A 13,698-nucleotide genomic window follows, 5' to 3' on the forward strand; every position below is an offset into this window, starting at 1 on the left:
ATGTTTGTTGCTGGACCAGATGTAACGTTGGCCTTGGTTGTGTCTCCAACTTATAGGAGACGTGCACAAGTCACTTAATCCTGTTAGAATAAGATGTCTATATCACAAGTATATCAAGAGAAATAAAGGTGAAAGCATTCATGAAGAAGGTTGTATTTATTTATTTTATTGATTTGAGAGAGAAAGAGGAAGGGAGAGAGAAAAAAATTGACTTGTTCCACTTATTGATGCCTTCATTGGTTGATTCTTGAATGTGCCCTGACTGGAGATTGAACCCCCAACCTTGGTGTATGAGAATAATGCTCTAGCCACTGAACTATCCAGCTGGGGCCAAGAGGGTTGTTATTCAAGGATTCTAACCAAATACAGAGGTCAATCCTGAACCCGTCTGAGGGAAGATTGAAGAAATAGGTAAGTATGATGTCCAGTGAAGGAGCCATAAGATCTGCACTGTGCAAGACAGCAGTGAGGAGACTTCGGCATCCACTAGGCCCCTCTCATCTCAGAGGGAGTCCTCAAACAGAAAGCCAAATAAATAGACACTGACTCAATAGCTTCTTGATGGATCACCATCAAGAAGCACTCCCCACCTTCCTGTTCCACAGCAGTAGCTTCTATCATCTTCCTCTCACACCCTACACACTCCACATGCACTCGAGGGCCCCTCCCAGCTCTCATGACCTATCTCTTAGATACAACAAAGTCTTGGGATTCTAATGGTGGCAACCATCATTACAGCCATCTGGTAGACCCCCATGCTGATGACTGTGTCATTTCTGAGTCTGCGGGAGGGGTGGCAGTGGCCTGTGGGTAGCTCGGACCTGGTGCTTCAGGGATTTCTTTTGGCTGTACCAGTCTTCTGCCAGGATCCCTGCCAGGATAATGAGAATCACAGCCCCAAGGCATATCCGGACCAGGTTACCCTTTGTGTAGTACTGGTAGGAAATACCTGAGGAATGAAAAGACAGGAGCAGGTGATAAGAACCCACCTCCAGGATCTGCTCCAAGCCACGTCTCATGTTTCTCATAGCTGAATCCCTCATCTGAGATCCTGTTACTCTCTGCTAGCTTGGATACCAACCCAAGATGCCAGTCTTCTTCCTGAAGAGTTCCTCCCCTCTTCACCAGGATCAGGGCTACATAAGTCCAGCTCCCTAGATATAGCCTCTTCCATACACCCCACCACAGCCCTCTGATACAACCTGTCTCATGCACAGACACTACCTGGTTATTCATCTAATTGTGGAAGACTATTATCAGGGGTATGGAGAGAGATGGAATTAATCTTTCTATAGAAGATTGCAACCTTCCCACCTGATCTTATTGCCCAGTCCTGGGCTCTGCGTATTATTATTTTCCCTCCGCTTAATACTTGATACACCAGTACCCAAAATCACAGAGCTATAGCCCTGCATAAGGAAAGCAAGTCAGCTTTAGATAAAGACACAGGAATGGGGAGAAGGAAGGTCCAGAGAGGACCACTTACTCACCAGTTGGAGAGCTTGGCCCCTGTGTAGAGATGATGATATTATTCCTAGAAGGCTCTGGGATCAAAAAGAGTAAGTGTGAAGGGATGGAACCATCTCCTCTACCCCTGTCACTGTGAAAATTAAACTAGTAATGGCCCTGGCTAAGTAGCTAGTAGTAGTTGGTTAGAGCATCATCCCAATACACCAAGATTGTGAGTTCAATCCCCAGTCAGGGCATATACCAGAATCAACCAGTGGTCCTGGCTAGTGTGTCTCAGTAGATTGAGTGCTGGCCTGTGACCCAAAGGGTTGCTGGTTTGATTACCAGTCAGAGCACATGTCTGGGTTGTGGGCCAGGTCCCCAATGGGGGGCATGCAAGAGGCAACCACACACTGATATTTCTCTTCCTCTCTTTCTCTCTCTCTTTCCCTCTCTCTAAAAACAAAATCTTTTTTAAAAAGAAGGAAGAACATAAAAAAAGCTCAAGTCAGGTGGACTAGAGAGACATCTGACCTATCCTCAAGGTTTGCTGTTTTGGGGAAAACAAAGACTTTTTAATTGATTTTTAGAGACAGAAAGGGGAGGTGGGGAGAGAGAGAGAGAGAGAGATTAATCTGTTGTTCCTCGTATAGATGCACTCATTGGCTGATTCTTGTACGTGCCCTGACTGGGAATTGAGCCCACGACCTTGGTGTATCGAGATGGGATGATGTTCTAACCAACTGAGTCACCCAGCCAAGGAGAAATGGAGACATCTTCCCAGGGAAAGCAAAGGGGAAAAATAAGCATGGCATGAGGGAAGCGTGTATGCATTGAACTGCGGTGGTAACAGGGTACACGGTATCCAGGCTGCCATTACCCAAGTGGGGCTGAATACATGGGTCAGAACCAAGTCAGAAGATCAGTGTGTACGGATGAGTCGTGATCTTCCCATCATAGGCTTGACTGCGCCCTCTTTGAAATGGCCACGTGGCCCAGAATGTTCCTGTGTCCCCAGGCTCAGAGCCTACCTCCACCCCACCCCCTACCCTCAAACCAAGGACTTTCCTGGGAAGAGCCCAATGATTTCATGACACAGATCAAACACCTGCAACAGCCTTAGATGATAGAAGAGAGAGCCCAATCCTCATCTTCCTTTCTGCTGAGCTCTGTCCTGGTTATGGGTTGTTTTTGTTTTGTTTTGTTCTTTTTTAATTTTCTGGGGCACATACCTAGGAGCAGAATTGCTGGATCATATTAATTCTATGATATGACCATATGGCAATTCTTTTTTTTTTTAATCTTCACCCAAAGACATTTTTTCATTGCCTTTAGAGAGAGAGAAAGAAGGTGAGAAACATTGATGTGAGAAACATCGATTAGTTGCCTCTTGTAGGCTCCCTGACTGGGAATCCAACCCACAACCCAGGTGTGTGCCCTGACCAGGAATCAAACCTGCAAACTTTGTGTGCGTGGGACAATGCTCCAACCAACTGAGCCATGCAGGCCACAGCTGGCAATTTCTTCTGAGGAACCACCAAACTGTTTTGCACAGCAGCTACACAGTTTTTATTCCCACCAGCAATATTCCAGTTTCCTGGAATATTGTGGAGAAGATTCCAGTTTCTCCACATCCTCACCAGCACTTGCTGTTGTGCTGATGTTGTTACCATTATTGCCATTCCAGTGGGTATGATGAAGTTCATGACATGAGACTTTATATCTCAATTTTAAAAAATAGGAAGTGCCCTGGCCAGTGTAGCTCAGTGGATTGGGCGTGGGTTGTGAACCAAGGGGTCACTAGTTCAATTCCCAGACAGGGCACCTACCTGGGTTGCAGGCAAAGTCCCCAGTGGGAGCCACATAAGAGGTGACCACACATTGATGTTTTTCTCCCTCCCTTTCTTTCTCCCTCCCTTCCCCTGTCTCTAAGATAAATAAATGAAACCTTTAAAAAATAAAATAGCCCTGGCTGGTGTAGCTCAGTGGATTGAGCGCTGGCCTGCGAACCAGGTGATCACGGTTTGATTCCCAGTCAGGGCACATGCCTGGGTTGCAGGCCAGTTCCCAGCAGGGGACGCATGAGAAGCAACCATACATTGATATTTCTCTCCCTCTCTCCTTCCCCTCCCCTCTGAAGATAAATAAATAAAAATCTTTTAAAAGATAAAATAAAAACAGGAAGTGTAGCCCTGGCTGGGTGGCTCAGTTAATTAGAGCATTGTTCCGGACACCAAAAGGTTGCCGGTTCGATCCCTAGTCAGGGCACATACAGGAGGCAACCAATAGATGTTTCCCTCTCACAACAGTGTTTCTGCCTCTCTTTCTCCCTTTCTTTCTCTCTCTAAAACCATGAAATGGAGGATCTCTGTGGTCCCACAGAATCTCATGCAGTGGCTCTCCCAGTGACATCACAGACCAGCAACATCAGCCTCACCTGGGAACGTGTTAGAAATGAAACTTACTAGACCTCACCCCAGACCTTCAAAATCAGAAACCCCACGGGACCAGAAATCCATACTTTATAAACCCCCCAGGGAATTATCAGGGCCATAAATGTCTGGGAACCACTAACCAAAGAAGTCAGAGACTCAGGTATGGGGCCCAGGAACCTACAATTCTTTTTTTTTTTATTGTTGTTTAAGTACAGTCGCCCGCCTTTCCCTTCCCCCACCACCTCCCACCCCCCCCCGCCCCACCCCTAGGAACCTGCAATTCTATAAACCACTTAGATATTCCTGTATGCCTTAGACATAAACCAACACCCTGAGGCTTGATAGAAGAGGGGACCTGGGCAGCATAATAATATCTATCTACTGTAACACTCATCTTTTCTATGGGCATATATAAAGGATTTTTATAATAAAGCAAGTGTGTGAAAGAGTCAAATTAAGAAATCTGGATGAAGAGGAAAAAGAGAAGAGACCCAGGCACCAGGGTGTACCCTTCAGGACTTACCTGTTACAGCAGAAGGTGCTGCTGTAGGTACCTGGTGGGTTGTCACAGTGGTCCCTGAAAAATCAGAAAAAGAGGGAATTCTGTACGCTGTTAGTTGTGGGTCCCGAGCAAACAGATAAAACCTTTCTGCCACCCGGATCCCTCACCTGGAAAAGTCAACATTAAGCTTACATCACAGGACCATCGTGAGAGCTAAGTAGCATTTTTAAAGGCAGCCCTAAACCATTCTGGGGCTAATCTGTAGTGACAGCCCCTGTCCCCAAGTGGGGAACCTCAGTTCTGCCCACTCTCTGCATCTCTGTGACCTACACCCTTAGCTTGTTCCTGGGAGCCAAACCTGCTCTCGTAGGTGGAGGAGATAACTAGAATGTGTATGTATCTGCTTATGATACGCACCTCTTTTAGAGACAGAAATAAAGGATTTTTATATTAAAGCCAATGTGTGAAAGTCAAGTGTAGACATCTGGACAAGGAGGAGAAAGAAAAGAAGTCTGGGGACCCAGATACCAGGGTAAACCCTTCGGGACTTACCCGTTACAGACAGAAGGATGAGCATGGGCAGAGAGGCAGGTACCCGTGTGGGAGGAACAAAATTCTGCCCTTCCTTGTCTCACACCACGCTCCGACCACACTGGCCGGCCAACCTCCCCCCTGCTGCAATTCCACCACCCTGCAGCCCACCCCACCCCACCACACCCCACCCCCTGTCCACTCTGCCCAAAGGCCCACAGCCAACACCAATGACTCAGAGAAGCCTCCTTTTCTAGGTGCTAACAGAACTATGTACTTCTTTTTGATAGATTTTTAAAATTTTTTCAGTTACCATTGGCATTCGATACTAATACTCATTTCAGGTGTACAGCATCGCGGTTAGCTTACGTACTTCTCCAACATGACGGTTGTTTTCACGGTCATTATACGCGTGTTGGGTGTGTCTTTGAACACAGTTCTATTAACTACTGTACGTATACACAGCGTGTGTGTGCGTGTGTTTGTGTGTGTGTAAGGGAAGATATACTGGACACAGTGGAATCATGTAGCCCAGGCTGAGGTTAGAGATGAGGCTTGGCAAAGGCCCCTGGGGCAGAAGGGGCTCCAGTGTTGATGTAAAGTATGTCCTTTGCACCTATGGTTCTCCCCACCCTACCCCACCCTCCGCCTTGGAACCTGCTCTAGGGCCTGCAAGGGCAGAAGCAGAAAGGTCAGGTGTGCACCCCCTCACCTCTGACCACGAGCTCCAGCGGGTCACTGGGGGCCGACCACAGGTAGGGGGCACTACTGGCAAAGCTGTAGCACTGGTAGGTCCCGCTGTGAGCCGCTGTCACGGTGATGATGGGGAAATCGGCCTGGTACCACATCTCCGTTTCCTTGTTCTGTCCCTCGTCCCCCTTCTTGTACAGAGCATATTGGTCGAAACCATATTTGCTCTTGCACTGCAGAGTCACATCACCTCCCGAGGATACGGCCGGGCTGGGCTGGGCTGAGAGCGTGGGCTTCTCATAGACTCCTGGGAGCGGAGAGAACTCGGGCGTTAAAGGCAGGGGCTGGTGTCTCAGCCCAGCGGGTGGGAAGGTGCCCCAGCTCCCTAAGCGGTTGAGAACTTCTCAGGTGTATCCATTCTGGAGAGAGACAGCTTCCCCCCAGCTCACAAAGAGGCTAAGGGAACAAGGCTGAAGTTACATCACGGTGCCCGGGGCTGAGCTCCTGTTTCTGCCACTTAGGGATTGTGTGAGACGACATAAATTTCCCCTGTGTGTGTACCTCAGCGTTCTGTGCTGTAAAATGGGGCTGGCTGAGTGAAGCGATTAGATGTTAAGCATTGAGCTGAGGACCTAACGCCTTGCCAGCACTCAGACCGTGGTGGTAGTGATAACATAGCTTGGGCTGATGTTGTATTATAAGCTTGGGTTACAGTATACAAGTTATACTGTTATTATGTGTTAACATACCAGCTTCCAGCCCTGGTGGGTGTGGCTCAACGGCTTGAGCACCAGCCTAAGAACCAAAAGGTCACTGGTTCGATTCCCAGTCAGGGCACATGCCTGGGTTGTGGGCCAGGTGCCTGGGCTTAGGGGAGCACGAGAGGCAACCGATCAATGTCTCTCTCACACATAAATATTTCTCTCCTCTTTCTCTCTCCCTTCCCCCCTCTCTAAAATTAATAAATAAAGTCTTCCAGGATGCAAAAAATTTTTTCAAACAAAAAATAAAGTACCAGCTTCCAGGTGGTATTCCAAGTCCATGACTCACAAAGACCTATGAATTCTTCACCCCTTTCTCATCAACAGAACTAAGAGGCCCAATGCTAAATAAATCATCCAAGTTCGTAAGATAGGAAGAGGCAGAACTGAAACTGGCTATCACAAGCACAGGCTCTGGGCTCTCGGCTCCAATGAGCTCACACTAAATATAATGTGATTTAATTATCACCACGGAGCCTGACAAGCCACACCTGGTACACAGTGGTCCCCACAGAAGCCACAGCAGAATTATGGCTTGTTCATTTATGCAACATTTTTTCCCCCTTAGCAAGCCTCACATGTCCATCTCTGAACTCAGGAAAAAAAAATCCCATCAGGAGGGAAGAGGCAATAACTAAGCTAAGTAAGTCAACATGTGTGGCCCGTCAAAGAGTGATCAGTGCCATTTCAACCAGGCGCGATTTTCAATAAGGTGGTGAGGGAAATACTTAATGAAAACATAGGACTGGGGTTGGTCCCCAAGGCGCACACAACACCTGATAGGTCACTGACCGCAGATCGTGAATTAAGGCGAGACCCTAGTCTGTGGGTGCAAACTTAAAGGGGTGGGGAAAAAACTCAGTAATCAAGGTAAATTTTACAATCAACATTAATGCAAGCACATTTTTAAATCAATTTTCAAAGTCAAAATTAATGCAAGCACATCCACCGTGGGGAAAAAAAACACACGTCAATATTGGGGTCCCGTTGAAGCTGAGGCAAGGACTCCAAACATTTTTACATAGGTTTCCTGGTTAGTAGAATGTGGGAAAAAAAATGCAGAACTAGTTTTAAAGTAAGTTATTGAAATTCACCACATTAGTTCCAGTTTAAACATTTTATGTAGACCAAAAAAAAATGAACAGGGTTTATTATCATTTGAGTCTCTGGCTTTCGTGGAAGCAAAGTCATCAATGATATTTTTGACATTTTCTTTGGGAAAAAAAATTTTAAAAAAACATTTCAAATGCATTAGAAAGAGCCTGGGCCAGGTGTCTCGGATGGAGCATTATCCCATGCACCAAAAGTCTGCAGGTTCAATGCCTAGTCAGGCCACATGCAGGAGACAACCAATCAATGTTTGTCTCTGTCTTCCTCCCTCCCTCTCTCTAAAATCAATGAACATATCCTCGGGTGACAATTTCTTTTAACTGTGTTTTTTATCCATAGTGGAAGTGGCCACATCGATTTGGATTTTTATAAACAGAAATTGCATTAACATACTGATCTTGATAGCTGAGTTTGCAGGGGAGTTACCGCCCCTGAATTTGGCTCACAAGGCCAGTGTCTCACTTGCCCCCACCCTAATCCCAGCCACCAGGGGACACTGACATCACTGTCACCCTCATCTCCATTGTCACCCTCTTGGAGCCCAGGACTGAGCACCGCGAAGCCCTGAGGAGACACACCCAGCCCCGCCCAACCCCACCCCCCTACACCTGACCAGTTAGTTACCCGTAATAACCAGCTGCAGCAGCTCGCTGGCGGGAGACCAGCGGCTCCTGTTCTGGTAGGAGCATCGGTAGGATCCCGCATGATCCGGCGTCATGGCTTTGATGACAAGGACCGCCCCCTTCTCGTAATACTTCCCGGATTTCAGATTCTCCAGGCGGTACAGGTCCACCCCTGGGGGCCCCTGGCAACGCAGGGTCACCATGGTGTTCTGGGGCACGAGAGGGCTGGGCTCCGCCTGGAGGGTGGGCTTGGGGAGCGGGCCTGGGAGGGAAGCAGAGCGCGGTGGGCGTCAGCGGGGCCCTCGTGCCTCCCGCCCTCTCGCCGGCTGACCCCAGAGGAGGGACCCAGACTCACCCAGCTGAGCTCGTATCACTTGCCCCAGACACAGCCCTGAGGACAGAAAGAAAGGACACATGGGGGGAAATGGGACAACTGTAATAGCATAATCAATAAAATATATTTTTAAGAAATAAAAAAAAGAGCCCTGGCTGGTGTAGCTCAGTGGATTGACCGCGGGCCTGCGAACCAGACAATCGAGGTTCGATTCCCAGTCAGGGCACATGCCTGGGTTGCAGACCAGTTCCCTGCAGGCCAGTTCCCAGCAGGGGATGCACGAAAGGCAACCATACATTGATGTTTCTCTCCCTCTCTCCTTCCCTTCCCCTCTAAATATAAATAAATAAAATATTTTTTAAAAAAAGAAATAAAAAAAAGAAAAGGACAACCATTAGGGCCTCGGGCGATCCCACACTTCCTGTGTGCTGGACGGGATGATGAGACATTTGCATACATTATACATCTTTGGTCATAATTGTTTTGAAAGATACACACGCACAAAGCTGCAGTGAAAGAAACTAACCACAATACGCTGCTATTATAGCCCTCCCGGGGTGGCTCAGTGGGTTGGAGCATTGTCCCGTGCACCACAATGTCGCGGGTTCAATTCCTGGTCAGGGCGCGCACCTAGGTTGCAGGTTGGATGGCCGGTCAGGGTCCCTACAGGAGGCAACAGGTCAATCAATGTCTGTCTGTCTCTCTCTCTCTCTCTCTCTCTCTCTCTCTCCCCCGGGCCCCTTCCTCTGTCTCTCAAAAAAAATCAGTACGCCCTGGCTGGCGTAGCTCAATGGATTGAACGCGGGCCTGTGAACCAGAGGATCAAGGTTCAATTCCCAGTCAGGGCACATGCCTGGGTTGCAGGCCAGTTCCCAGCAGGGGGGTGCACAAGAGGCAACCACATATTGATGTTTCTCTCCCTCTCTCCCTCCCTTCCCCTCTAAAGATAAATAAAATCTTTTTTTAAAAATCACTAAAAAAACATAGCCTCGGGTGAGGATTTAAAATAATTATAATAATAACAAAGGCCACAATTGTATAATTCCATGTATATGCAACATCTGGAATAGGTAAATCTGTCTGGAGGCAGAGAGTAGATTTTAGTGGTTGGCAGGGGTGGGGGGAGGAAGGCTGAGGCCTGAGTGTGGTGGGTACCAAAAGGCAAAAGTGTGTCAGAACTAGACAGCGGCAATGATTGCAAGACGCTGTCAATGTCGTGAATGCCAAACTTTACGTTAAGTAGATTATTTTACCACGCCTTTTTTTTTTTTGAAGTGCCAACAAGGATTTCTTACTCGCCCAGCTCCCTCCAGAAACCCTGCCCCATGCACCCACTTTTGACAGCTACATAATCTCCTCTTGTTTGAGAAGGGGACTGTGAGCTGGGTAAGGTCTCATTGTTCTCCCAGCTTCACTGAGATAGGACTGGCACATAACGTGGTGTAAGTTTAAGGTGCACAGTGTGTTGATTTGAGACACACACCTGCCGCAAAATGATTTTTACGGTAGCTTTAGCCAACGCCTCCATCACGTCATAATTCCCATTTTCTGTGGTGAGAGCATTTAAGATCTACTCTCTTAGCAATTGTGAGTAGCTAATACAGTATATTGTTAACTATAGTCACCATGTTGTATATTAGCCCTCAGAACGTATTCATCTCTTAACTGGAAGTTTCTATACTTCCCTCCCCCTGCCCCCAGCCCCTGGTAACTGCCCTTCAACGTTCTGCTTTTGTGTCATTTTTATTTTTTAAAGATTTTATTTATTTTAGAGAAAGAGAGGAAGAGAAACATCCACGTGTGGTTGCCTCTTGCACACCACCCCCCCACCACTGGGGACCTGGCCCACAACCCAGGCATGTACCCTGACTGGGAATTGAACCGGCGACCTTTTGCTCTGTAGGCCGGCACTCAATCCACTGAGCCACACCAGCCAGGGCTGGGTTTGTTTTTTTTAGAGTCCACATATAAATGAGATCATGCAGTACTTTCTTCCTCTGTCTGGCTTATCTCACTCAGCATAATGCCCTCCAGGTTCATCCATGGGGTTTTTTTCCATAAGGGAAATAGACAAATTGAATCTACAACTAGTCCTGATATCCTCAAATCCACATTTTTTTAAATATTTTTAAAGGTGTTATTTATTTATCTTTAGAGGGGAAAGGAAGGAGAGAGTGAGAGAAACATCAATGTGTGGTTGCCTCTCGTGTGTCCCCGCTGGGAACTGGCCTGCAATCCAGGCCTGTGCCCTGACTGGGAATTAAACCGTGAACGTCTGGTTCCCAGGCCCACGCTCAATCCACTGAACTACACCAGCCAGGGCCACTTTTTTTTTTTTTAAGTGGTGCAGTGGGAGAAAGTTCCAGCCAGTGCTAGGACACCTGTATTCATTTGCTGAACAGACTAGAATAACTCAGACCAACACTCCACCTCCCTGGGTCCCACCCAACGAAGAGGGACCCTCGGAAGTCACCTCTTGCTCCAAAATTCATGGCTCATGCTATTTTTATAAAAATTACTTGTCTCATAGCCTATCACCTGCCCCTCAGCATTTATTTCCCAGATCGACCCTCAGGACTCACCAAGACAGAAGCAGGCAGACAGAGAAGGGGACATGATTCTGCAGCCCGTCCTTAATTCTGGGGCCCCAGAAGGAAGCTGTGAGGGGTTGGAGCAGAGACACAGGATGTGATGAGGGTGAAGAATGGTGTTCTCCCTTCCCCCCAGCCAGCCTGGCTTTTCCTAACTGGGCCTTATCAAGCTGGAACGGTCCCCTCAGCAGGGTGACTTGCACACAGTCTTCAAGGATCCTCAATTATCTCCGGTCACCAGCCTACTGAGGGACTGTCCACCCCCCAGGGCTCCCCTGAACTTTCTGACATTCACCAGGGACGTGCAAATCAAAACCCCAGTGAGATAGCCCTATCGCACCTAGGAGGAGGACAGCCTAGGAGGCTGTCCTCAACAAGACAGATAAGTACAAGTGTCGGCGAGGATGTGGAGAAGTGGGAACATTCGTGCACTGCTGGGGGCCACCTTGAAAAACAGTTTGGCGATTGCTCAAAATGTTCAATGCTGAAGCAGTGTATGATCCCACAACGCCACTTCTCTTTTGTTTGTTTTTAATTGTTGTTCTAGTACAGTTGTCTTCATTTTCCCCCCACCCTAGCCATCCCCACTTCCCACACTTGATCCTACTCGCCTTTGGTTTTGTCCATGTGTCCTTTATACCTGTTCCTGAAAACCCTTCCCCCTTTTTCCCCCCACTATCCCTTCCCACCTCCCCTCTGATTACTGTTTGTTTGTGGATTGAGTGCTGGCATGGGAACCAAGAGGTCACTGGTCTGATTCCCAGTCAGGGCACATGCCTGGGTTGTGTGGGCCGGGTCCCCAGTAGGGGGTACATGAGAGGCAACCACACACTGATGTTTCTCTCCCTCTCTTTCTCCTTCCCTTCCCCTCTCTCTAAAAATAAATAAAATCTTTTTAAAAAAAATAAGGTTGCAGGCTCAGCCCCGATATGGGGTGTGTGTGCAGGAGGCAACCAATCAATGCTTCTTGCAAGTCAATAAACATAACCCCCGGTGAAGATTTTTTAAACGAAATAAAAAATAAATACTTAAAAATATATTTGAGTGGAAAGAAGAAGAGGCAAATCTCAGTATTAGGCTGGGGACACGGCTTGACGGAATCACTGAAAAAAAAACAGGAGGGGTGGCTTCCTCTCCCTTATTTTCAATGGGGAGAATTCAGCCTCTTTTTTGTTAGTTTGCCACTGCCTTCATGGTCTCAGGTCCCGGGTCACGGTGCCAATTCTGTGGCCAGACCAGTAGCTTCCTCGGCTCTGCCACAAATCCCCCACCAGCGACCCCCAAATTCAGGCTGGAGATACTGACGACTATTTTCCCAATCAGAGCGCTAGTCTCCCCAAATTCAGCCCTCCACCCACCTCTCACTCTGGCCCACTCATGCGCCTCATTCTGTCTGTCTCGATGAATTTGACTTCTCTGGACGCCTAAGTGGAATTGGACAGTATTTGCCTTTTTTGTGTCTGGCCTATTACTCCCCATGATGTTCTCAAGCTTCATCCAGGTAGTGGCAGGTGTCAGAATTTCCTTCCCATTATTTTATTTTATTTTATTTTTTTAGATTTTATTTATTTTTAGAGAGGGGAAGGGAGGAAGAAAGAGAGAAACAAACACACCAACATGTGGTTGCCTCTCACGCCCCGGCCCTCCACTGGGGACCTGGCCCACAACCCAGGCATATGCCCTGACTGGGAATCGGACCAGTGACCCTTTTGGTTAGCAGGCCGGCGCTCAATCCACTGAGCCACACCAGCCAGGGCTCCCCACCGGGTGGATGGACCACGTTTTATTATCCATCAACCTGATGATGGGCACCTGGGTCGGTCCGCCTCTTGGTTGTTGTGAATAGCGAGGCTCTGAGCCCGGTGGGGGAGGGGTTGGCAAGTCAGCAAACTCTTACTGTGTGACCTGCCAATTCTACTCTTAGGCATCTATCAAGTGACTTTTTAGATTCTCATTTTTTTCCTGGTTTATTTTGGTGTCAGTGTTTGATAACTACTGTTTAGCCACGTGTATTTCTGTAGTTTGGAGTGAGTCCTACATTTTCCTTAACCGAGTTCCTATTTAACGCTCCTGGTTGCTAATGTGAAGATTTGGGGGGCAACAGCGCCATCTACTGGCAGTATAGTGAAGTACCGTGTTTTATTAGGGGAGAAGTTTCCTTCCCTTTTTTTTTTTTTTCCCTTCCTCAAAATCCTAATTTCCCCCTCTTTCTCCTCTTTCCCTTGACCATGCAAAGTCCAAAAGAAGTCCATCCTCTATGTTCTTGTGGCTGGAGAGTCACCTTTCTGAGGCCACAGTTGGTGCTTGATCTGCCTGCATGCTTTTCATTATTTTCACACTTTCTGATGCTGGTTTTCGCACATTTGCAGACTTGCCAATAGCACCGTTTTTCACACACTTTTTCTCAGGCTGGTGTGGGGGTATCCGTATGATACGTCCGTGTAATGAAATCATGTACAGGTTTTGTTTTTGTTTGTTTGTTTTTTTTGTTTGTTTTTAAGAATGTGGTATCCTTCACCAAGTAACTGGTGAGAGTATCCTTCTGATACTTCAAGGTTGTGGCTCTGATCCCCAATCAGGGCACATGCAAGAATCAACCAACGAATTCATAAATAAATGTAACAACAGATCAATGTTCCTCTTTCTCTTTCTCTCCCCTTCCCCCTCTCTCT

At 47.5% G+C, this 13,698-nt stretch overlaps 1 protein-coding gene across 1 annotated transcript; it reads right to left on the bottom strand.

Moving 5' to 3' along the window:
• Positions 1-305: 305 nt before the first annotated feature.
• On the bottom strand, positions 306-11,077 carry GP6 (glycoprotein VI platelet). Its single transcript, XM_037159796.2, has 7 exons — positions 11,018-11,077; positions 8,457-8,492; positions 8,103-8,363; positions 5,630-5,914; positions 4,408-4,461; positions 1,491-1,544; positions 306-949 (listed from the first exon to the last, which is right to left on the bottom strand). Exons 1-7 carry the CDS (start codon positions 11,049-11,051, stop codon positions 771-773), a joined length of 903 nt encoding a protein of 300 aa, XP_037015691.2. The 5' UTR covers positions 11,052-11,077; the 3' UTR covers positions 306-770.
• Positions 11,078-13,698: the final 2,621 nt, after the last annotated feature.

The sequence above is a fragment of the Artibeus jamaicensis genome, unplaced genomic scaffold (genome assembly GCF_021234435.1).
Source record: "Artibeus jamaicensis isolate MK-2021 breed Jamaican fruit bat unplaced genomic scaffold, CSHL_Jam_final scaffold_2693, whole genome shotgun sequence".
NCBI lineage: Eukaryota > Metazoa > Chordata > Mammalia > Chiroptera > Phyllostomidae > Artibeus > Artibeus jamaicensis.

What these genes read in the sequence shown, in the direction of transcription:
- GP6 (XM_037159796.2), bottom strand. Translation starts at nt 11,051, where the DNA reads ATGTCCCCTTCTCTGTCTGCCTGCTTCTGTCTTG. An exon ending in AGCACCTTCTGCTGTAACAG is followed by an intron (nt 1,545 to 4,407) that starts GTAAGTCCTGAA and finishes TTTTGATCCCAG; the next exon opens with AGCCTTCTAGGAATAATATC. An exon ending in GGGGCCAAGCTCTCCAACTG is followed by an intron (nt 950 to 1,490) that starts GTGAGTAAGTGG and finishes TTCATTCCTCAG; the next exon opens with GTATTTCCTACCAGTACTAC.